Source organism: Gekko japonicus, unplaced genomic scaffold (genome assembly GCF_001447785.1).
Source record: "Gekko japonicus isolate JY-2015 unplaced genomic scaffold, Gekko_japonicus_V1.1 scaffold1250, whole genome shotgun sequence".
Classification (NCBI taxonomy): Eukaryota; Metazoa; Chordata; class Lepidosauria; order Squamata; family Gekkonidae; genus Gekko; species Gekko japonicus.
In genome coordinates, this window is record NW_015173163.1 from 107,813 (window position 1) to 131,458 (window position 23,646).

The 23,646-nt window shown below is 47.3% G+C and overlaps 1 protein-coding gene, 1 non-coding gene and 1 pseudogene across 2 annotated transcripts; 1 reads left to right on the top strand and 2 right to left on the bottom strand.

Annotated features, from left to right (window-relative positions):
• Window positions 1–3,700: 3,700 nt before the first annotated feature.
• On the bottom strand, window positions 3,701–10,277 carry LOC107119874 (sulfotransferase family cytosolic 2B member 1-like). The gene is made up of 6 exons (XM_015422489.1): window positions 10,142–10,277; window positions 7,166–7,374; window positions 6,361–6,487; window positions 5,596–5,690; window positions 4,710–4,890; window positions 3,701–3,810 (listed from the first exon to the last, which is right to left on the bottom strand). The coding sequence occupies exons 1-6, from the start codon at window positions 10,275–10,277 to the stop codon at window positions 3,701–3,703; spliced, it is 858 nt and encodes a 285-aa protein (XP_015277975.1).
• A 512-nt stretch (window positions 10,278–10,789) lies between these two features.
• On the top strand, window positions 10,790–10,861 carry TRNAT-GGU. The gene has a single exon. It is a non-coding gene; the product is annotated as a tRNA-Thr (tRNA).
• Window positions 10,862–16,424: 5,563 nt separating this feature from the next.
• Window positions 16,425–23,646, bottom strand: part of LOC107119863 — an 18,862-nt pseudogene continuing 11,640 nt past the window's right edge.

A 23,646-nucleotide genomic window follows, 5' to 3' on the forward strand; every position in this document is an offset into this window, starting at 1 on the left:
AGTGCAGAAAGTCTGGTTGGCTATGCTGTTTTGCCATAACAGACAAGGCCATGGTGCTACAGTGGGGGCTGTCCTTATGATGATAAGAGCAAGGAGGCCCGGAGTGCAGATAGTTCGGTCGGCTATGCTGCTTCGCCATGATGGACAATGCCATGGTGATACAAGCGGGGGGCTGACCTTGCAATGATAGGAGCAAGGAGGCCCAGAGTGCAGATAGTCGGGTCGGCTATGCTGCTTCACCATGATGGACACTGCCATGGTGTTACAAGTGGGGGCTGACCTTACAATGATAAGAGCAAGGAGACCGGAGCACAGATAGTCTGGTGGCTATTCTGCCCAGCCAGGTTGACGCAATTTTGAGGACCCCCGCTAGGCGTAAAGATAGCTGGTTGCCAGGGTACAGGTGGCTTTTCTGCAATTTGGCTGTGCCAGGTGTGGCGTAGCCTAGGGGTTCATAGGTCCTTGGGCTGGGCGAGACAAAACGCCGATGGGCAGCTTAGAAATGCCATGGAAAGTGGCTTGGGTCTCTTCTTGTTGCACCCTGATATACGGGTCGAGTTAACGGACCTGTATAGGAGGAACAGGGTGCACCTCTTTAACAAGGGCAGCGCTATATTTCTGGCAGATTTGAGGCAAGGGGTGCTGTTGGCGCTGGATCACTTAGTGGTGATATGCCAAGCTGCTGGTCAAGAGCTACATTGGGTGGCTCGATATCAGGGAAGGTGCATCGCCCAGAAGGAGATGAAGGCGGTCATGAGTTTGACACCGGTCATATTCCTCAGTACATTTTTAGCACCTCGCCAGTTGTTTGATTATAAATAATAAAGTGGCCCTTGTTAAATCCATATTGGTGTCCGTCTCTTCATTCCAAGTGTGGTGGCAAAGCATATTGACTTCAAGATGTTTTGAAACTTATCTCTTCAGTGTATAGTAATAACTTCTGACTATCACCCTCTTTCACTTCACAAACACTCCTCACTCTCAAATCCTCCTTTTTCTTCAGATTATACTTTGTCCAGTCTTTATTTCATTTAGCTCAGGCCCCGGTCACACGGGAGGCTTTGATCCACAAGAGGGACGGATCGGGGGGGCATCAAGTGGGCGCGATCACACTGCAACATCTGGGAAGCGGCGCGCACCCGTCCCCGATCCGTCTCTTCCGGCCAAAGATGTGGATCAAAAAAACCCCTAGAGAACACTAGTACTTACCAGAAAATCCACTGCAGGGACGGCCGTCTGATCGCCGGCGCGCCCGTCTCTCCCGCAGCATGCGAGGTCCTGCTGAACTGCACATGCACACGCATGCGCAGTGGGCTTGCCTCGCTCTCTGGTCTGTGGCTTCCTCCTGGCATCTGATCATGCCGGGGAGGACCTGCGTGGCGGCTGGGGGGATCTGTCTGATTCCGCCGCCGTGCTTCTCTTTTAATGCGGCTCAAAAAAACCGCACTTTAGCCGTGCCTTTCCCCCCAGTGTGACCGGGGCCTCAGTTAAATCTTTCACTTCTTAACACAGGCTCTGTCAGCCTCACTCTCACATGCTTCTAATACTTTGACAATATTAGGTTCTGACTAGGGTATCGGAAGTGCATATCCTTCCTGGCTGTGTTCTGTCCAATTGCATGCAAACGATCACTCCCTGAGATCCTGGAGAGACACTGACAGTTAAATGAAGACTTTGACAGACCACCGATCTGTTGGCAGAATGTAGATATGCAGTAAACGGAAGCACAAGCTGCTTAAAGAATTAAGTCAGTTTATTAAGAAGAGAATGATTTTTTTAAGAAAGAGGAGAGAGGAAAAAGAAGTCTAACCATCTAACTAGCCAGGAGGGAGTCAGTAACGATCAGTTCTCAGCAGAAGCTGGCTGGGGGGAACCCTAATTGAGCCAATCGGGAGACAGGAAGGAGACTATCTGAAAATAGTAGGAAGTCCCTAATTTCACTATTCTAAGTAGCTCTCTCCTCTGCTGCCCCCTGCAGGATGTCCTTGTCATTTTCTTTCTCTATGCACAATAGACCTGGCATATTCCAACATGATCTTACTCCGTATAAGGAAGCTTTTGGGGGTTTCAAAATGGACACAGAACTGATCTAAAGCCAGCCAAATAACGTTTCAGTCCAACAGGATGCTTCAGTGCTGACCTGAAAGTCAGTGTTATTTAACAAAAGAACTTTAGACTTCTGTGTCAAATGGCTGGCTTAGAATTTATTGAGGAAGTTTCTGAGACCCGAACTATGAAGGCATCTGTATGGACCCAACCCATTCACACTGCAGCTATTTTAAAGGGATTTTAAAGAAGGCCCTAAATTTAGCTGTAGAAACTGAAAACCTGGGTGGCCACACTGATCCTATCAGCATCTGCCTGTTCAGGCTCCTAGCAGGGATACGAGGGTTCCAGTGGTCCAGTTTCTACTCAAAGTGCCACTCTCAGAAGGAACCAATGTTAATCTGTCTCTACAAGACCAAACTTCTTTTGATAGCTTCATCCAGCCGGCCCTTTCACCTCCCTGCCATGAACTGAGCCCAGCTTTTGGGGTTGACAAGGGAGTATCTATACCAAACCAAACAAGCACATCAAGCTGCTTTATCCTAAATGAGCTCTTTGGTCTAACATTCTGTCTGTAGATAAGAACTAAGGCCAAGGCCAATGGTGCAAAATCAGGTAAAATTATATTTGGTTACTTGGTTATAATTCCCAAAAATCCCCTATGTGTTTTGCTAACAGGATTCATATATTTTTATGGCCTGAATGCACTTTCTCCATCTGCACATAATATTTTTAATCGTACACTACTTAGGAGCACAGTCTCGGCATTGGGATATTTTTCCTTTCTCAGCAATATAAAATGTGGACTGCTGCTGGTGGCTAGTAAAACGAAAAGGTATCGGTACTTGAGACATCAGATCTCTTTGATATAGTTATAATCAGTTTGGTGTAGTGGTTAAGTGTGCGGACTCTAATCTGGGAGAACCAGGTTTGATTCCCCACTCCTCCACTTGCACCTGCTGGATGACCCTGGGCAAGCCATAGTTCTGGCACAGCTGTTCTTAAAAAAGAGCAGTTTCTGTCAGAGCTCTCTCAGCCCCACCTACCTCACATGGTGCCTGTTGTGGGGAGGGGAAGGGAAAGGAGTTTGTAAGCTGCTCTGAGACTCCTTTGGGTAGTGAAGGGCAAGGTATAAATCCAATCTCTTCTCTTCTTCTCTAATCTACAGTTTCTGAATCATCAACAGGCATGTACAAAATTGGGACAGACTGCAAGTGATTTGCACAGAAAACGAAGTTCCATGGTGGATGTTCACCTGGAGGGACACAGTGTACATTAGGAAGGGGATTGGGAAGAGGAAGGAATTTTACCAACTTTCTAAGGGCTGTAGCACAGTGGCGTAAGGGTGACTAGTAACTACAGCCTTTGAAAGGAAGTTATTTGCCAACCCAACCAACACCCAGACACAGACACACAACACTCCTGAGTCACATAAGGGTATACTTTGTAAAGAGCAATTTCTGGCACTCAACCTTGAGTACCTTTTAACTTTTACGTTGCTCTCTGTAGTGTATACTGTGGCATTCTTGCTCAATCATCCAATCACAGTTGCAAGATCAAGAATTCCATATCTAACAGGATCTGAGTCTCGGCAGGAGGAATTTGGCCGAGTGTGAAGATGCTATACATATTTCGAGGAACTATCGGGCATTCTTCAGTCCCACGGGAAGGCCACGCTCATATCCTGCATCTTCTCCCGATAAACACGGTCAAAGTGTTCTTCTTGCTTCGGCGTCAGGTGATTCTTCCAGTCCCCACAGATTCCTGAAACAACACAACAGGGTTCAGCAATCAGGGGAATTTTTGTATGTGTGGTGTAGTGTCATTCCCTTCTTTCCCATGGGCACTTTTGTGACGGCACAGAACGTGAAACTCATTCTGCTTCTGGGTCACAGAAGGCCTAGTCAGGTCATTAAATAACTGGGGATAGCGGTGCTGGTGGACTCCACCTTCTGTAAGACTGTATGAAAAGGCACATGGACTTGTTCAGCAAAACCCAGCCTGAATGTTTGTAAAGGGCTGGAGAGATGAGAGAGACCGGAATCCAGACTTCCTCGGCCATCCTTGGGTCATGTCTAACCCAGCTCAGTAATGCCCTGCCCCTCCCCTTTGGTTGATTTCCCACTGTCGGCCCTCAGCATCCATAACCCTCCTAGGAATATGCAGTTGGCCAAGCTGCTGCCTTCAGAGCTTCCCAGGTGCATCTTTAAACACACACACACACAAACACACACAACTCACTCCTTAGGAATGAACATAAAGCTGTTTTCTACTGAGTCATCCCATTGGTCTATCAAGGTCAATATTGACAGGCAAAGGCTCCCAGGAGGAGGTCTTTCACATCACCTACTATTTGATCCATTTTAATGGAGATGCCAGGGACTGAACCAGGGACCTTCGGTATACCGAACAGATGCCCTGCCACTGAGACACAGGCCATCCCTCATCTATGCCTCATATACATGTTAAAAATTTCAGGAGCTGTTAGCCATCGTTGTCTACAACAGTCGTCCCAAGCAAGCAATCAGGAGACAACCTTTGTAGCTTAAACAAGCCCTTCAACTTTAGCTTTGTATCACCTTTCTGACACATGGGAGCATAAGTAAACCTATTCATGCAAGATCACATTCTGGAGCGAGGCATTCCTTCCACACGGCTTTCACCTTTCCTCAAGAACGGTCCCTTCTGGTGATCCATGACGGTGTCTGGTAGTAGTGTGAAATTGCACATCTTGTTGTCCTTCATCTTCTGGAAGGAGGAGTTTTCAACCACAGAGTCGATTTGCTGACTCGTGAGCTCCTTCCCTAGGAAGCGGCAGATCTTCTCCACGCAGCCTCTCAGGTCCTGGAGAAGGGGGGAAAATACCAGTCACCCCAACAGTGTGAATGAGTGTGTGATGCATGTGAGGATCAGCCCATTGTCAAGAGGTATGGGGGGCCACTGAGGTCATTTTACAGGATACATTTGGCCAGGCTGCTTCTGGTTGTATCTTCATCTTCACTACTTGCATTATTATTCTATATAAATCTCTTTGACTGAAGGAAGTGGTGTGGATGAGGCCAGGAAAAGACCCATTGACTGAAGCAAATGCTGAAAAAGGATCTCGAGTTACGAGAGGAATCGTGGGCTGGATCCCATTCCCACAGAGGAGTTCCACCAGCCGAAGGTGGGTGATGATGTCCATTCATTTGTCCCTTGCAGGGCAGACTTCTGACTCCCCTCTCAGGCTGTTCTTTTGGGTTCCCTGTCCTTCAGAAGCAGCTGGGGAGGGGGGCTACAGCCAGGGAGAGCAGGAAAAGAAGGTCTGCTCTGCCAACAGGAGAAAAATTTCTGCAGGATCCAAGTTGCTATTTGAAAAGGTAGATTTACTGGACAAGCTTTCAATTACACTAGCCAAACAGGATGCTTTAACGAAGATCTCTTAGGTGGAGGGGGCTTTTGTTCATTGATGGAGCATCTGCCCAAAATATTTGAAGATGGAAGTTTGAACCCTCAGGAGCTGAGGTGAGTGGTGTACGTGTGTGAATGTAGCCGGGCTTGGGGCCATACCTGCTGCAGCTCTTCATAAGTGACCGAGAAGAAGTTGTCTCTGCCCTTCAGCTTCATCCAGCCTTTCACATGGTCAAACCAGGAACCATACACCACTGGAAGACAAACATGGAGAGAGGAATTAAAAACTTTAAGTGGGGTTTAGGGTGGACCAGCAAGGCCATTTTTAGTGTTGATGAGAGAGAACGCTTCCTAGGAATGTTAGCTCTCCAGTTACAGCAAGAGACCTCCCAGCAACCTGCTCCTTGGCCCACCAAGTACCAGCAGGATGAAATGCGGGGAGGGGACTGGACTGTGTGCTGTCCAGAGGCCAGAGGGGGGGCACCATAGGGCAACGGTGAGGTGTCACCTCCTAAAAAAACCTGGATGTGAATTCATGCCTTTCTAGGAATTCCAGAAAACTCTATGGTAAAATCATAAAGTTTTTGTTGGTTCATAGAGTAGACTGATGTCACTTCTGGGTTTTGCTTGGATATGCCATCACACCATCAGCAATGCTGTTTTCAATGCTTTGTTCCTGGAAATGCTTTGTTCCTTGAAATTTCCCAGGGGTCACCAGTGGGGGGCTGGCAACCTTAGTGTTACTACCGTATGTGAATGGGCTTAGAATATCTGTGCATGAGTCATGGCAGTATATGAGAAATGATGACAGGCAGGCTTCTGCTCCTGTCTCCAAGAGAGGTGCCCAGTGGTTAGAGGATTGAACAGGTACTTGATGCATGGCTGTTGCGATTTTGGTTGAAAGATTTCGGAGGATTTCCATACCGTTCCCTCCCAGGAACTCCTCTAGGAATTCTTCTAAAGTTCCAGGCTCCTTCAATGTTTTCATGATTTTGGAAAAGTGGTATAAAGAGATTATCACATCCTTCGGATGGCGCATAGTGAATATAATCTGTAGGAGAGGCAGAAGCACCAGTAAGGTAGAGTAACAAGATGTAAAAATATTGAATTTCAAGAAGGGCTAAGGGTTTTGGGTTTTTTTACAAGTAGTCTGCAAAATCAATTTTCAAAAGCAAATCCTGAAAATCTAGAAGTGATTCTGTGAACTGTGATATTTTGTCCATTTATTTTTACATGGGGGGGGGGTCATATTAAGGATAGGAACAGAGAACCGGGACTAGAGTAAGATTTGTCCTGAGCATACAAGGGAAGCATGACTTTTTCCTACCTACACAAGATCACCACCGCCATGCACAAGAGTTCTCTTGATGTCCTAAACAGAGGTACCCCCTTATAAGCCCATCGACTTCAGTGGTCTTAGAATTGTGTACCTGTGTTTAGTATTGCACTGTTAGTTTACTAAATGGCACGTTTCTTGCACATGCCCTGCATTATGAATCAAACCTTTCATCTGTCAAGGTCAGTATTGTCTATTCAGCTAGGCAGAGACTTTCCAGGGATTCAGGAAGAGGCCTTTCTCTTCACCAGTCACCTGAGCCTTTTTAACTGGAGCTGTGGGGATTGAACCTGGGACCTTCTGCATGCCAAGCTGATGCTCTACCACTGAGCCAAGGTCCCTCCCCACCTATGCACACTGCAGAACTCCCCATTTCTGTTGTCCCTCTGTTACCTTGGCTTTGGAATGAATGAAAGACTTGGGGAAAAGCTGGAATGGCAGGTGTGAAGCCAGGAGCCTAGGTGGAGGATATTTCAAAGCTTGCTCCAGACCAGTAGTAGTTTCAATCCAAGGTACCCGGTCCCACACTGGCTCACTGCAGGCCCATGTGCTGTCCCCATTATGCTGGATCAAACTCAAGATTTGCGACATCCAGTTGGTACCTAGAGAGAAGTTCGCCTGACATTAGGCTCCCTCTTCAACACATCACCAATTTCTTTAAAAGCGTCATGTGAAAGACTGAGTAATATCACAGTGGCCCAAGGGCCAACCCCCATGCAGTATATTAACTTGTGAACATGAGGGTTTGCTGGTAAACAATAAAGGAAGAGGGCGAACATAAGAACATAAGAGACGCCAATGTTGGATCAGGCCAAAGGCCCATCCAGTCCAACACTCTGTGTCACGCAGTGGCTAAAAATACCAGGTGCCATCAGGAGGTCCACCAGTGGGGCCAGAACATTAGAAGCCCTCCCACTGTTGACCCACCCAAGCACCAAGAAGACAGAGCATCACTTGCCCCAGAGCCCCTATCTATACCTTGTGGCTAATAGCCCCTGATGGACCTCTGCTCCATATGCTTATCTAATTCCCTTTTGAAGCCGTCCATGCTTGTAGCCGCCACCACTTCCTGTGGCAGTGAATTCCATGTGTTAATCACTCTTTGGGTGAAGCAGTACTTCCTTTTATCCATTCTAACCCGACCGCTCAGCAATTTCATGGAGTGCCCACGAGTTCTTGTATTGTGAGAAAGGGAGAAAAGTACCTCTTTCTCTACCTGCTCTTTCCCATGCATAATCTTGTAAACCTCAATCATGTCACCCCTCAGTCATCGTTTCTCCAAGCTAAAGAGCCCTAAGCGCTTTAACCTTTCCTCATAGGGAAAGTATTCCAACCCTTTTATCATTCGAGAGAGAAGGGTTGTCTCTAGCATTTCCAGCCATTCACTGGCAATCCCTGGGAGCATCTTGTGGGTAGGAACCTGCGGAGGGACAGCATCATGGGCATCATGAGGTCCTGGTTTACCAGGTGCCATCTTTGCTTCAATCAGCAAATACCGTGCTACAGACGATTATAAAACATCTCAAATAATTTTTACATGTTTTTTGTTTTATATTTTTACAATTTATTCACCATATATATTAGTTATCATTTAAGCCTTAATACATAGAAAGAATCATATATCAAAACATCTAAGTATCGTCTCTTAATATATCACAAAAGATATTGCACAACCCCTTTATTAATATCAGTCCTCCTTAATTATACAAAAGTTTTAAGAGGGAGGACTCCTTTAAGTCTATTCTGAATAAGTGCTCAGTCTTCCTCCAACAGAGGTCCAGATATCCTCCTGTTTCAGTGTCTTCCTCAGGGAGTTCAACAGATCTTTCCAAGCACAAGGTTGCCAAATAACAAAATATTTATCCAAATTTTTCAATGAATGCTGCAAAAAGTCTCTCTTCGTGAGCTCAAAGCTTCCTCCAAAGTGAAATTATTTGAGATATTTTATAATCGTCTCTAGCACGGTATTTGCTGATTTTTGGATTTACAAGCTAGGCATAAGAGTGCACGCCAACTAACAGCTGAAACTGATGATAAGTCATTGCAGGAGCCGGCTACATGCAATGCAAGTGGCGACAAAGACTCATGAGGGGAACTCCTGCTGCTCCTTGACAACCAACTTTCTGGCTTTGTTCTTTAGGACACTGTTTTCCTCTGTCTTACTTAAAAGTGATATTGTGACATAATGGAATGTTGCTCCCCCCCCCCCATTCTTTCTCCTCCTGCAGTGAAGAGCCATGACAGGAGTGTATCTGCTGCCCCTGGGCAAATGGAAATCTTAGGGGCTCAACTGGAAGTGACATCACAGCATCCACAGTTTCCTAGGAATTCATTGTTACATTTTCTTTGCTCAAAGGATAAGAGGCAGGGGTCATTTCCTGCAGGAGCGCACAAGAGCGGAGCTCCGGCAGTAAAGAGCCCAGGGGGCGGGCACATGCAACAAGCCCCACCCCCTGCTCCCAGCAGCCCTCAGTCAGAGCAAGAAGCAGCCAGGTAAGTTGCAGAGCTCCCCCCGGCCCCCTGGTCCAAAACAGTCCCGTGGCACCTTTAAGACCAGGTTTTATTCAGGTACAAGCTCTCCCTCCTCTGCAAGGACAGATCTGCTTGTTCTCCCCCCCCCCACAATAGCTAGCAATCCAAAACAGTCCAGTGGAGCCTGAGCTGTGGGTGTTGCCTTCTGACACACTTCCAGTGATGTCAGGGGGTGTGGCATATGCAAATAAGTTATGCTAATAAGTTATGCTAATGAGCTCCTGCACCTCTTTTTCTACAAAATGACCCCTGATAAGAGGAACTAGCAAACGATGGGCTGCACATCCCACCCCCACCCCCTTTGAAGGCCGCTAGCATTGTTTCCGAGGCAGGAGATGAACAGAGGTGGTTTTGCCATTGCCTGCTTCTGTATAGCGACCTTGGACTTCCTTGGTGGTCTCCCATCCAAGAACTAACTAGGGCTGGCCCTGCTTAGCTTCCGAGATCTGATAAGATCAGGGTAGCCTGGGCTATGTTGCCATTGTAAAAATGTAGGGTCCACAGGTTTTCTGTCTCATTACCAATGTTGATTTCTCCAGACCTACTACCCCTCTGCACATCACTCCTAATTCAGTCACGTCTGCTATTGTCATTCATCTGCTATTGTCATCTGGCATCTGAATTCACTCTACTCCATAAGGACTGATGGACTCACATTCTAGCTGTATCTGAAGGAGTGAGCAGTGACTAACAAAAGCTCATACCCTGCCCCAAATTTTGTTAGTCTTTAAGGTGCTACAGGACTCTTGCTTTTCCTACTGCTTCAAACCTGTTTCCCTTCTTTACACAACGATGCTCTCATAACAAAGCTCTTCTTCCACCCATTTTCTTTCCTACCTGATTTGGGGTAAGTGACATTAATGATATCGTCATCTAGGATTCGGAATTCGTTTTCCACATAACTGAGTCCTTCCTCCGAGTAGCTCTCTGTGGGGAGAGGAATCCCCTTGTGGGAGAAGTATTTGTCTGACATCGCTCAAAACCTGTAAAAAGAAATAGATGAGCAAAATGTTGCATTCTTATGGCTTAAAAATGGGTTGTGTTTTTTTGCTGTAGCTCAAAATATCTTGATCATATGAAAGGTCCCAATGTATCTCCTGAAACCAACATATCCAGTCCTGGGACTTTCTAGGGTGGTGGCTATTTCACTGCAACATCAAAAGGGACAATTGTGGCACCATAAATGCACTACAAAGGAGCTGGAGCTTGGTGGCAGAACTTCTGCTTGGGGCACAAAAGGTCCCAGGTTCAGTCCCTGATGTCTCCAGTTCAAAAGATTAGAGGTTGGGTGATGTACACAAACAACGTCTTCCCGAGACCCTGGAGAGCTACTGATTGTTAAAGGAGACAATGAAGACATGACAGACCACTGATCAGATGAGACAGCTTCAGGTTTTTAGACATGGTGGACACAAATTTGAATTCGAAAATCAGCACCAAGAACATTTCAGTCTAACAGGATGCTTCAGTGCTGCTGACCTGGAAGGGGCCATGGCTCAGTGGTAGAGCATCTGCTTGGTATGCAGAAGGTCCCAGGTTCAATCCCTGGCATCTCCAGCTAAAAAGATCTGGCAGTAGGTGACATGAAAAGACCCCTCTGCCGGAGACTCTGGAGAGCCACTGCCAGTCTGAGTAGACAGTACTGACTCTGATGGACCAGGGGTCTGATGCAGCCTACGGCAGCTTCATGTGTTCACAGTTCTTTAGCAAAAGGACTTCAGATTTCAGTGTCAAACAGCTGGCTTAGAATTCATCAAGGAAGTCTCTGAGGGCCAAACTAGACACGATAGTATAGACAGGTTCGATCCATGGACGTCATTGCCATTTTAAAGCCTAATGAGGCAATTTAAAAATGCCACGAGGGCCTGGCCAGATGTGGCGCTCTTGTAGTCATACCCCAGTGCATCGTCTCAAGAGCTGAAACAGCTGTGGGAGGGCATCTAGTTTGCCTTGGGGTCAACTCTTCTCTCTTTGTCTGTTGTGCAATACGATTTTCATTATACTGCACATTAAGGAAAATTTGAGCATTGCCTGCTTTATTTGTTTGCTTATCCATGTTATTTAGAGTTATTTTTCACTTGGACTCAAGGTGGACTACACAGAGGTAGTCAATAGAATCAACGAGGTGGGACATGCAATAAACACTACAGTAGGATAAAGGTTGTAGAGACAACTGGAGGTCTAAAAAAACAGAACTAAAGCAAAGCAGAAGTATTAATACGGCACATTAAATGATGCATAAATCACACAGCTGGAATTTAGTTTTAGCAAGCTGAACACAGTAGCATAGACCACAGTCCCCAATAATTTATCCAAGTAACTTTGTGAATCTTTTGGTGCCCTCTTGAACAATACAGTTTTTCATATTTTGTGGGAAACCAGGAGAACGGGAGCCCTCCTAATCCCCTCAGGGAGGCCATTCCGTAAGGCACACTGTGTACAGGCATGTGCACAAGCAGTTGTTGATTTTGCACATTTGCAGGTTGACACCTGCAGAAGAACTTGCTCAGGTGAGCAAAGCTGTCCTGGCAGTGTCCAGGGTTTTACCTTTCAGTGTGCAGAAAAGGGGGCGCCCCATGGCACAGATCTAGCAACTGGGGCTCAGGGGTGGGATTGCCAACCTCCAGGTGAGGTCTGTAGATCTCCCAGAATTACAACGGATCTCCAGAGATCAGTTTTCCTGGAGAAATTGGCTGATGGAGGGTGAACTCTGCAGCATTATACCTCATGGAGCTCCCTCCCCTCCTTAAACCCTGCCATCCCCAGGCTCTACCTTCAAAATCTCCAGGAATTTCCCAGCTCAGTTGGCAGCCTCACTCAGGGGCTTCCCAGGTTCCAAAGAAGAGAGAAGAGCTGTGCCTCTGGAGGGAAGGCAACAACTCATGTACGTACTCTCCAACGTTTCTTGGACAAATGAAGATACTCTTGTAGCACCTCGATTCAGGAGTCACTGTCCAAACTCTATTCTGACTGGCTTCTGAATCCTCTACCCTGTATACTGCAATCTAATCTTTTCACTGAAGTTCATTTGTTCTTTCCGTTAAAGATAAACCAGAAATGTAACCCTGTGAGGCAAAGCACTCCCCCACCACCACCAAGGGCTCATGTGAATGATAACAGGCCTTTCCCATCCTGCAGGTGTTTCTAATTGGTCTCTCGGCCTACACAGCCCTTATCATCATCAAGGCCATGGCTGGAAATGTGGTAATTAGCTTCTCATGTGAACCTGTGGCCTGTAGGACGGGAGGGGTGATGAGGTAATTTTCTAGAGGGTTCCAGCAAGAACGAGTGCTGATTGGATGTCACCATCACCTGATGCTGCTTGGCCCAAAAACTATAATTGAACTAAGAGCCTGGAAAAGGGAGGTTACCTTGGATTCTAATGGACTGAAGGCCTGGACTATGATATGCTTATATTGCAATAGATAACAGCGTAGAGAGCACCTGAGCGATGGACTTTGACTCTTGAACTTCAAATCTGTACCATCTAACGCACATGTTGGAAACATATTAGATAAGTAAGCTTGTTTTCTTGTTTTTCTTGCTGCGTGATTTTAGAGTGTTGTGTTGCCTGTAGATTAAACATTTTTTTCTTGAAAGATATTAGATATAAAACTTTATAGAAAAGGCTTGGCTTCTTGTGTACATTAGTCCTGGCAACCCACTGGGTTCAGCCTTGGAGTCCTTGACAAACCCAGTTAACCAGGGTGAGGGGAGCGGAGTTGGTTTCCTTCTTGTTCCTTCTGGCTGTGTTCTGTACAATTGCATGCAATTGACCTCTCCCTGAGATCCTGGAAAGCCACTGACAGTTAAAGCAGACAATGAAAACCTTGACAGACCACCAATCAGCAGAGTGTAGATATGCAGTAAAAGGGAGCTGCTTAAAGGGTTAAGTTGGTTTACTAAGAAGAGGACAAACTTTATAAGAGGAGAGAGGAAAAAGAAGTCTAACTGTCTAGCTAAGAGGGAAACAGTAACGAACAGTTCTCAGCAGGAGCGGGGGGGGGGACCTTAATTGAGCCAATCAGGAGATGGGAAGGAGCCTATCTGAAAATAGTCGGAAGTCCCTAATCTCACTGTGCCTTCTGCTGCCCCCTGCAGGGTGTTCTTGTCATTTTCTTTCTCTATGTACGATAGACCTTGCATATGCCAACACGATCTAACTCAGGATAAGGAAGCTTTGGGGGTTTCGAAATGGACAGAAATTTGATCTAAAACCATCCAAATAACATTTCTATCTAACAGGATGCTTCAGTGCTGACCTGAAAGTCACTGTTATTTAACAGAAGCACTTCAGACTTCAGTGTCAAATGGCTGGCTTAGAATTTATTGAGGAGGTTTCTGGGGCCCAAACTATGAAGGCATCTGTATGGGCCTGACCCATGCACAGTGCAGCTATTTTAAAGGGGGTGGGGGTTCAAGTAGACCCTAAATTTAGTTGTAGAAACTGAAAACCTGGGAGGCCGCATTGACCCCGTCAGCACCTGCCTGTTCAGGTTCCTAGCAGGGATACGAGGGTGCCAGTGGTCCAGTTTCTAGTCAAAGTGCCACTCTAAGAAAGACCCAATGCTAATTTGTCTCCACAAGACTGAACTTCTCCTGATGGCTTCATCCAACCGGCCTTTTCACCTCCCTGCCATGAACTAAGCCCAACTATACCAAACCAAACAAACACATGAAGCTGCTTTGTCCTAAGTGAGCCCTTTGGTCTAACATGGCCATTATTGTGTGTTCTGCCTGAAGATAAAAACTAAGGCCGAGACCGATGGTGCAAAATCAGGTAAAATTATATTTTATTACTAGGTTTACATCCCCCCAAAATTCCATAAGTGTTTTGCCAACAGGCTTTATCAGGGGAATCTCAGGTGTGTCAGATGAATACAGCATGACACTGGCTTCAGGGGCCCAGGAATCCCCCCCCCCAGTTTTCACCTCTCGGCATCCCTGAGAAGAAGGACTGCATCCTCATTCTACTTGTAGAAACCACACAAGACTCAATCCCATGTTTTTCTTGATCCATTCATTGTTGTTTGGGAACCTGAGCTGCCAGTTCCCCCAAGGGAACTGGTCTTTGTAGTGTGGAGGTTGGTGATCCTAGACGAAAGTCCCCAGCCTCATTGTTTTTCCAGAGACCAAATGAGATCCATTTCTGCTTTTATTAAAAAACTACGGTTGCCATCTGCAGCTGGAATTTAGGGGTGGGAACAAGCACACCAGCAGCGTGCAACACCATTGAAAAAACAGAACTCATGTCATTGTGTCAGGGTGATACTCTAGGATTCACCCAAAACTCTATAGCTAAACTATACAGTTAGGGGTAAATCCTAGAGGATTGGTCCAGTAGAATGATGTCACTTCAATTCCCCCACACACACACCAGGCATTGTCAAGATTTTCATTTAAATCTATTTCCCGCAGCATATTTTCTTTTTACTTTGCAATTCATTCCATTTTTGCACTTGTCTTTCAGCTTCTTCCTAACTTAACCTGAGTTTGTATTGGAGGCTCAGCGGGTGAAGACAGCTCACCAGCTGTTCCCTTCTGTACCATCCCTGGGGCCAATGCCAAGAGAGCATATTGGTCTTGTGGCTCTCTCCAGCATTAGATCATATTCAATGCTCCCTCTAACCTGTGGAGTCTTGTGAGCAAAATCTCTACTTTGTGAGCTACTGGCATTAAAGTTGTGAGTGAGCAATTTGGCTGCTGCATATATTAGTTTGCTCTGGAGCCATCCTTCCTGAGCTAAGACAAAAACGTGTGAGCCGGAGGCGAAAAAACTGTGACCTAGCTCACGATAACTCAGCTTAGAGGGAACACTGGCTAGGACCACTCTGTACAGCCAAAGTTAATGACTTAGCCCCCTGACTAGCCAGCTCAAACAGTTTGACATAAGAAACCTATGCATTAACTTTTTGTTGCTGTGCATGTTTATGCAAAATTGAACCATTTTCCTTTTATTTCAGTCCACTCCAACATAGTTTGACAGCATTTTATTCCTTTTCAATCAAGATTTTTTTGTTTCAAATTTTCAGCACCATTTCAATGTTAGGGTGGTTTTACCTGCTTATAATATTTGTCCCTAATAATCTATATACTCTGGCATGGAATACCATCGACACAAATGTGATGCCAGATCGATGCAATTTCCAGTACAGTATTTTCCATGTCGGAAAAGTTGCACGAAGCAGCCACCAGTACAAGGGAATCAGGGACAGCAAGAGCTTGACTTCCTCCCTCAAAGTTTGCATTATGTTAAGAAGATGAGCTTTGAAAGAGTAATAACACAACACAAAGTAATAAAGCATAGCTTTGAAAAGTGGTGATATGCAAACCCCAGACATTCCTCTGCCAGCTGAGAGGCAGCCATGCACGCTTTGGCGATACTCTAGATCAGGGGTCCCCAATACAGGGCCTGGGGGTGCCATGGTGCCTGCCAACATCTCTCCCGGTGCCCGTCAAAGTGATTTTAGAAAGTAGGAGGGCCATGTGTGGCTTTTGCCCACACCAAGGCTTCTGATTGGCCACTGGAGATTTGATTTGCTGTGCAGGGGTATTTTTTAGCTGTTTTGGCAGCAGCTGCCACCACAATACAAGGATCTTCACTGTGTGACTGAATGTCAGCAGCAGCAGGCATTTTGTGGCTGGCTCCACCTCCTGCAGCATCCATTTTGTGTAGGGTTGCCAAGTGAGAAAACAGCCGCATCCACGTCACCCAGAAGTGACGCGGGTACATGCACGTTGGGGTGGAGTTCCCCCCGGGGCCCGATCCACCGGCAGTGGGGAACGGGCCTCTGGGGCAGGGGTTTCCCCGCCCCCCGGGGGGACTTGGCAAGCCTAATTTTGTGGCATCCATCTTAGCCTCCGCCCGCCTTGCTGCGTCAGGATTCCAAAGGTGCCTGCAGGGTCAAAAATATGGGACCCCTGCTATGGAGGAAATGACTTCTGGTGCTCAGATTTAGGTGTGTTTTGCCCGATGCTGCCATCTGCTGTACGAACCCTGCCATATCTGCTCTTATCTGATATCATCTGAGGGAACAAAAGTGGCCCGGTGAGCCAGTTTCACGGTCAAAGAGATCAAAACAGCCACAGTGAGCCAAACACGAGAACAGTCTGGTGTTCTTCACTCCCAAGGAAACGTCACGCCAACGCCAGCGCCCTGCATGTTCTCCCGATAAACACGGTCAAAGTGTTCTTTCTGTGAAACTGTCAGATGGTTCTTCCAATCCCCACAGATTCCTGTAAGAAGACCAGAGAAACTTGTGACCTGAGAGAAGAAGCAGCGTCAGACAAGAAGTTAAAGTCCCCCCCCCCCTTGAGTGCCTCCCTAGGCATATGAAGAATCTCCCTCAGAGGTGATTCAAAGTATGCTCTGTCTGACATGTGGGATCGCTCCTTTGGAAAGCATTTCCATGGTCCCTGCCACATGGGGGGGGGGAAGGTCCGGGCAAAGTGTGGCTTTTGGAAGCCGCACCAAAATAGAGACGCCATGGCGAGATCACATTGAACCCCTGAGCCGCAGCACATTCCCTCCCCGGCACGACCAGATGCCGGGGGAAGCCACGGTGGGGAAAGGGAGGCTGCCGAACTGCGCATGTGTGAGCATGCACAGCTCAGGCAGGACCCTGGGATGCGCCGGCAGAAGGATGCACCGGCGATCCCACGGCCGGGCTTGATGTGGCCATGCTGGAAGGTCCACCTCAGTAGGTGGTTTAGTTTTGCTGCGGCTTTTCGGGCAGAAGGGCCGGATCGGGGACGGGTGCGCAACACTTCCCAGATGTTGCGGTGGGATCACGCCCGTTTGCTGCGCCCCCGATCCATCCCTCTCCTGGCCCAAAACCTTTCGTGTGACCGGGGCCCATGTAAATCTCCCTCTCTGTGGAAACTTTACTCCCAGAGCTTTCCGCCTGACGCTTACACACACTGGTGGGAAAGGGGGACCTTCTGCCCTTCCCACTTTTTGGCACACAGGTGACTGGATTGCAGACATGCCTAAAAGTCTCTTATACGCTGTGGCTGATGGAAATCTGAGTAAGCCAACCTTTACTACTGTTGATTGTTTCAGCGATTAACCTGTCCTGTCTCTATGGCTGAATGTGATTTTTGTCTTGTTTCACGCATCCTGTCAGGCCTTGAAAGCCAGTGTGGGGTAGGGGTTAGAGTGTCCAACCAGATGGAATTAGGGCTGCCAACTCCCCCGGTAGGGCGGAAATCCCCCGCCCCGGAGGCCCCGTTCCCCGACGCCGGGGAATCGGGGCCCGGGGGAACCCCGCCCCGGCGTGCACGTCACCGGAAGTGCCGACGGGGCCACGCCATTTGAGGGGGAAACAAAGAGTTTTCCCCTCAAATGGTGTGGCCCCGCCCCAGCGTGTGACGTCACTTCCGGTGATGCTCTGGCGGTGCGCGCGCGCGCATCCCCGGCCGGCTCCCGGAGCGACTGGATGCTCCCCCGCCTGTAAGTTTTTTTAATTTGGCAACCCTAGATGGAATCTGCAAGACTCCAGGATCTAAAATCCTCACTCTCCCATAGAACCCCACTGCGTTACCCTAGGATAACTCTCTCTGCCTAACCTACCTCACAGGGTTGTTGTGAGAATAAAATAGAGAGAAGCAGTTTTGGGTCCTCCATTGGGGAGAAAAGCGGGGTACAAATATCTAACATAAGTAAACAAAAAATATCAGGGCTATTTTCGATAGACCAGCATGGCCATTCACACCCCTGCTTCCCCCAGCTTCTCTATTAATGCTAAAATTCATCCTGATGCTGGGTCCCTACACATGAGGAAATGGGCAAGAGAGATTTTTGAACAAGACCAGAGATGTGTTAGTTAACAGAAACAATCTTTTCTTCACTCTCCTCCCCTCAGATTTTAGTCAAATCACTGTTATTCCTATACGGATGGTTTACACAGGGAAAACAGGGAAAAACCTCTAGGTGGGCAGATACAGTGACTAAAGATGCTTTTCCAGTTCAGTTTCCACCTCCCATGTTGCTGTTAAAAGTCACAAGAGTTACAAAGCTCTGTACAACGAAATCACTCTTTGAGCGCACCTGGTTCCCTTACCTTCAATATATGACTGAGAAGAATTTACTCCCAAACAATCCGGCCTATGCTTCTTGGTTATACTTCTGAACATAAAACAGTATAACATACTCCATTATTACAAAATCTGCACTGTATATAACAATATAGCTCTTATCAGTATTTTCATAACAATAGTCTTTAGTTGATATATATTTATTTTGTATAAACTTAGTAATGATCTTTTTTAAAAGTGCTTTTGGATTTAGACTTCAATGTAGCTACAATTTTTTAAAGTAAAGTGTTTACTGTTTGTTATTTATACTCTGCTTGGTTTTGTATATCTCTAATGTAGTATGTTGATTTTATTTTAAAAAAAGTTACAAGAGTTGTGAATCTTAGCACAGACAAGGATTGTCCCTGGATAACAGCTGTGAGGCTCAATGTGACACAGAGTGTTGAACTGGATTGGCCGTTCGCCTGATCTAACATGGCTTCTCTTATGTTCTTACGACACCTCAGTTTTCTGCCATCTTGTTCTCCTCATCCACAAACTTGGCCTCTCCACTTTGGGGCTCCCTTTCTGCCCATTTGCAGCCTTCTACGTTCCCCCAATACCCCTTTGTGCCACTTTTACCTTTCCTCATGAACTTTCCACTTTTGTGGTCCATCGCATCCTCTGGTAGGAAGGTGAAATTGGACATGCCGTTGTTCTTCATCTTCTGGAAGGAGGCATTTTCCACCACAGAGTCGATTTGCTGGCTAGTGAGCTATTTCCCTAGGAAGCGGCAGATCCTCTCCACACTGCCTCTCAGGTCCTGGAGGGTGACAGAAGTGTTGGTGAGACCACTTGGGGGTCACGTGGAGATCTCTCTCTCTTAAGAAGAGGCCTATGGAGACGACTGGTACCGTTGCACAGTGTGCATGTTCCTGTGTATAGTTCCCATGTGCTGACTTTTCAGCCACTGCTGTCCAAACATGCCAGAGAATGAAGCCATCTTTTTAAAGACTGCATCCAATTCAAAGGTTAGCAAAGCAGGGGCTGTGGCTCAGTGGCAAAGCATCTGCTCAGCATGCAGGAGGTCCCAGGTTCAATCCTTGGTATCTCCAGTTAAAAGATCTGGCAGTAGGTGATGTGAAAGACCTCTGCCTGAGACCTTGGAGAGCCACTGCCAGTCTGAGCAGACAATACTGACTTTGATGGATCAAGTGTCTGGTTCTGTATAAAGCAGTTTCATGTGTTTGTGAGATTCAAAGCACACCGGAAACAAGCACCCCACACCAGCTGGTGAGATGCAGAATACCATATTTGGACCAGGGGTCATTTCCTGCAGGAGCATACAGGAGTGGAGCTCCGGCAGTAAAGAGCCCAGGGGGCGGGCACATGCAACAAGCCCCACCCCCTGCTCCCAGCAGCCCTCAGTCAGAGCAAGAAGCAGTCAGGTAAGCTGCAGAGCCCCCCCCCCTCCGCTCCCTGGTCCAAAACAGTCCAGTGGCACCTTTAAGACCAAGGTTTATTCAGGTACAAGCTCTCCCTCCTCTGCAAGGACAGATCTGCACATCCCCCCCCCCCCAATAGCTAGCAATCCAAAACAGTCCAGTGGAGCCTGAGCAGTGGGTGTTGCCTTCTGACACACTTCCGGTGATGTCAAGGGGTGTGGCATATGCAAATAAGTTATGCTAACGAGTTGTGCTAATGAGCTCCTGCACCTCTTTTTCTACGAAATGACCCCTGATTTGGACAAAAGACTTTCTTGACAAAACAAAGCCAGTCTGTACATGATATGGTGCACTCTGCCTTTAGGGTTTCATTTGTCTTAATAAGGAACCAGGAAGCAAAGTCTGCAAACATTCAGAGGCACCCAGATCTATATGCCCTCAAAAGACTGAAAACAAAACGAGAAGACATTTTTGTAACCTGAGGTATCAACACGTGCGTAGAGATAGCTTAGGAACACACCTGCTTCAGCTCATTATAGGTGATCCAGAAGAAGTTGGGCCTGTCCTTCATCTCCATCCAACCCTTCACGTGGCTGAACCAGGAACCATAGATCACTGGAAGAGCAAAGAGAGGCATGGAGGAGGAGAAAAATGGTCAGGAAGGGCCAGGACATTTATTCAATGTGCCATCCATGAACGTGTCTGATAACATCAACAATTCTAGACTGGGGAGCAGCAGCTGCATTTCCCAACGCTTTCCCTAGCATGGAATTGGCCTTTTTTTAAAAAAAAAGGGGGGAAAAGCATGCTACAGCACTTCAAGTCCACATTTCCATTGACTCATCCTCCATGATGTCAAGATCTCTTTTCTGGTGAGTCACTAGCAATTCAGATCCCAGCAGGAGGCAAATTTGTCCCTGTCTCCACAGATTTATTTCACCAAGCAGAACCTCACTTTCCATCCTATGGCCGTTAGGGTCACCAGCTCTGGTGAGGGAAATACCGGGCAATCTGAGGGGTGGAGCCTGAGGAGGGGGGTTGGGGGAGGGGAGGGACTTCATTGGGGTATAGTGCCATAGAGCCCACCTTCCAAAGCCGCCATTTTCTCCAGGGGAACTGCTCTCTGTCACCTGGAGATCAGTTGTAATCCCAGGAGATCTCCAGCCACCACCTGGAGGTTGACAACCCTATGCCCCATCCATCAACCTGGAAGGGTCCTCTTGAGGCTTTCACAGAGGTCCATCAGTGGCTATTAGGCACAAGGTATAGATGGAACACTATGGCTGGGGCAGTGATGCTCTGGATTCTTGGTACTTGGCAGAGGTCATTTCCGGGGGGGATCGCGGGGGATCGCAGTTCCCCCGGGTGAGGTGCGGGGGGCGGGGCACACGACGAAGCCCCACCCCCTGCTTCCGGCCGCCCCACTTTCGGCCCTCATTCAGCCAGGAGGAGGCAGGAGAAGAGGGAGGGTAAGTTGCTTCCTCCCCGCCTCTCCCCACCCCTGCCTGCCTGGGGCCAGGGAAGGCCTTGGCAGGGCTTCCTCGCACTCCGGCCGGCCTTGCAGGTCCACCGCTGGGCCTTATGATGTCAGGGGGTGTGGCATATGCTAATAAGTTATGCTAATGAGTTCCCCTAGCTCTTTTTCTACTAAACAACCCCTGGTACTTGGGAAACAGTTGGAAAGGCTTCTGGAGTTCTGGCTCTGCTGGTGGACCTCCTGATGGCACCTGGGTTTTGGTCACTGTGCAACACAGAGTGTTGGACTCGATGGGCCATTGGCCTGATCCAACATGGCTTCTCTTTCTGCCATTTTGTTCTCCTCACCCACAGACTTGGCCACTCTAAATCTCTAATCATCACCCAGAACTGAACAATTTAAACAGCCATGGATCCCACTGCTTTCTTCCCTCCCTCATGAGAGCTGTCCTGCCCTTTGTTTCCTGTTTGTTTTCATCAACCCATAATTGTCTTATAGAAGTATAAAATCAGATAACTCCACTGACATCGCCTTGGCTCCCTTGGAAAAAGAGAAGAACATAAATGCAGCAGAGAAATAAAATAATAGTGAGGTATAGGCCTGAAGAAACCACAGCTTTCCACAACTTCAGAAGAAGGAGGAGGAAGAGATTGGATTTATACCCCGCCCTTCACTTGGAGTCTCAGAGCAGCTTACAAACTCCCTTCCCCTCCCCACAACAGACACCCTGTGAGGTAGGCGGGGCTGAGAGAGCTCTTTCCAGAACTGCTCTTTCAAAAACAGCTCTTGTCAGAACTATGGCTTGCTGCAAGTGGAAGAGTGGGGAGTCAAACCCGGTTCTCCCAGATTAGAGTCTGCACACTTAACCACTACACTACACCAAACTGGGAGCCTGGACAATCAAGCCATCTACAGTACAGTCCTCTAGGACTTGGGTGTCCAATAGTAGACTCATCAATAACCAGTACTTCAACAGCTGCTGTAGAGTAGCTTCTGCATCCCCTAGGAGAGCCAGGAAAAGATCAGGAGATAATCTGTTCTGGTTTTAATTTCCAAAAAAATCTTTAATTCCACAGGATTTTCCTGCGTGATACTCATCTGATAATTTCATTTCCGGTGCTCTTCCTAATCCATGTCCTGTTTCCAGGACTGAACAGAACTTGTCATCATGCCAAGGATGCGAGCAGGGGCAGCACTACATCTAGGTTAGGCAATTGCCTAGGGCGCCTGTTTTTGTGGAGTACCAAAAAGACAAAAGGAGCCTCCTCTCTTGTGTTTAAGGGAAGCCTGGCTTTAACTGGCTTCTAGAATCAACATGATCAGTGGATTCTGATCTTCTATGATTCCTATGATGCAACATGGATGGCTTCCAAAGAGCTGATCTATTTTTATTTGGACATGGTTCATTTTGAATGTCCAGTAAGCTAGACATTCGTTCTAAACATCTTACGTTTCTCTCTGTTGACTGGGGAAGGGTGGCACTAAAGTGAAAGTTTTTCTAGGGCACCAAAAAAACCTGGGATGGCCTTGGAAGGGGATAGGGTTGCCAGGACCCCCCTGGGCTCCCTGCTGGTGGGATACCTTGGGATATCTTTCATTACTTAGAAGTATTTTTCATTACAGGAAAGGTTAATGACACCCTGCTTAAGAAGCTGCATGTCATAGCTTCTGTTCTGCTCAGGAATAGGACTTCGTTGAGAGAGCTGAGTTTGGGTCTACTATATTCCCAACAAAGGCTGTTTCCATACCATTCCCCGTCAGGAATGTCTCCACGAACTCCTCCAGAGGACCAGGGTCCTTCAGGGCTTTAAAGACCTTGGCAAAGTGATAGTGTGAGACCAGCACATCTCTGGGATCGCGCACTGTGTAGATAACCTGTGGGTGATGGAAGGGCAGAATTTAGGGTAGACCACACTCTCCATAAGAACATAGAGAACGGAAAATAAGCCAATGTTGGATCAGGCCAATGGCCCATCCAGTGCAACACTGTCACACAGTGGCCAAAAATATCAGGTGCCATCAGGAGGTCCAGCAGTGGGGCCAGGACATTGGAAGCCCTCCAACACACACCATCCCACCCAGTGGGTTTCATTACATGCACTTATCCTTCAAGTGTATTTGGAGTTGGGTTTGTTCTTCAGTATTTAAGCTCCTGGAAGACATCAGGGCCCTGTGGGACCTTTTACTGTTCCGCAGGGCCTGTAAAACGGAGCTCTTCGACCAGGCCTTTAATTAGGAACCACCACTAATAACAACTCAGGCCCTTTATATTACCTCCAACAGCCTGTGATACATTGGACTGGGGCCATACTCTGCCATCATTGTATCATGCCCTAGTGGGATGTTGCCGTAGGGTTGCCATGTCCATCTTCCACCCCCAGTGGGGGGACTTTGGGGGCATTCCT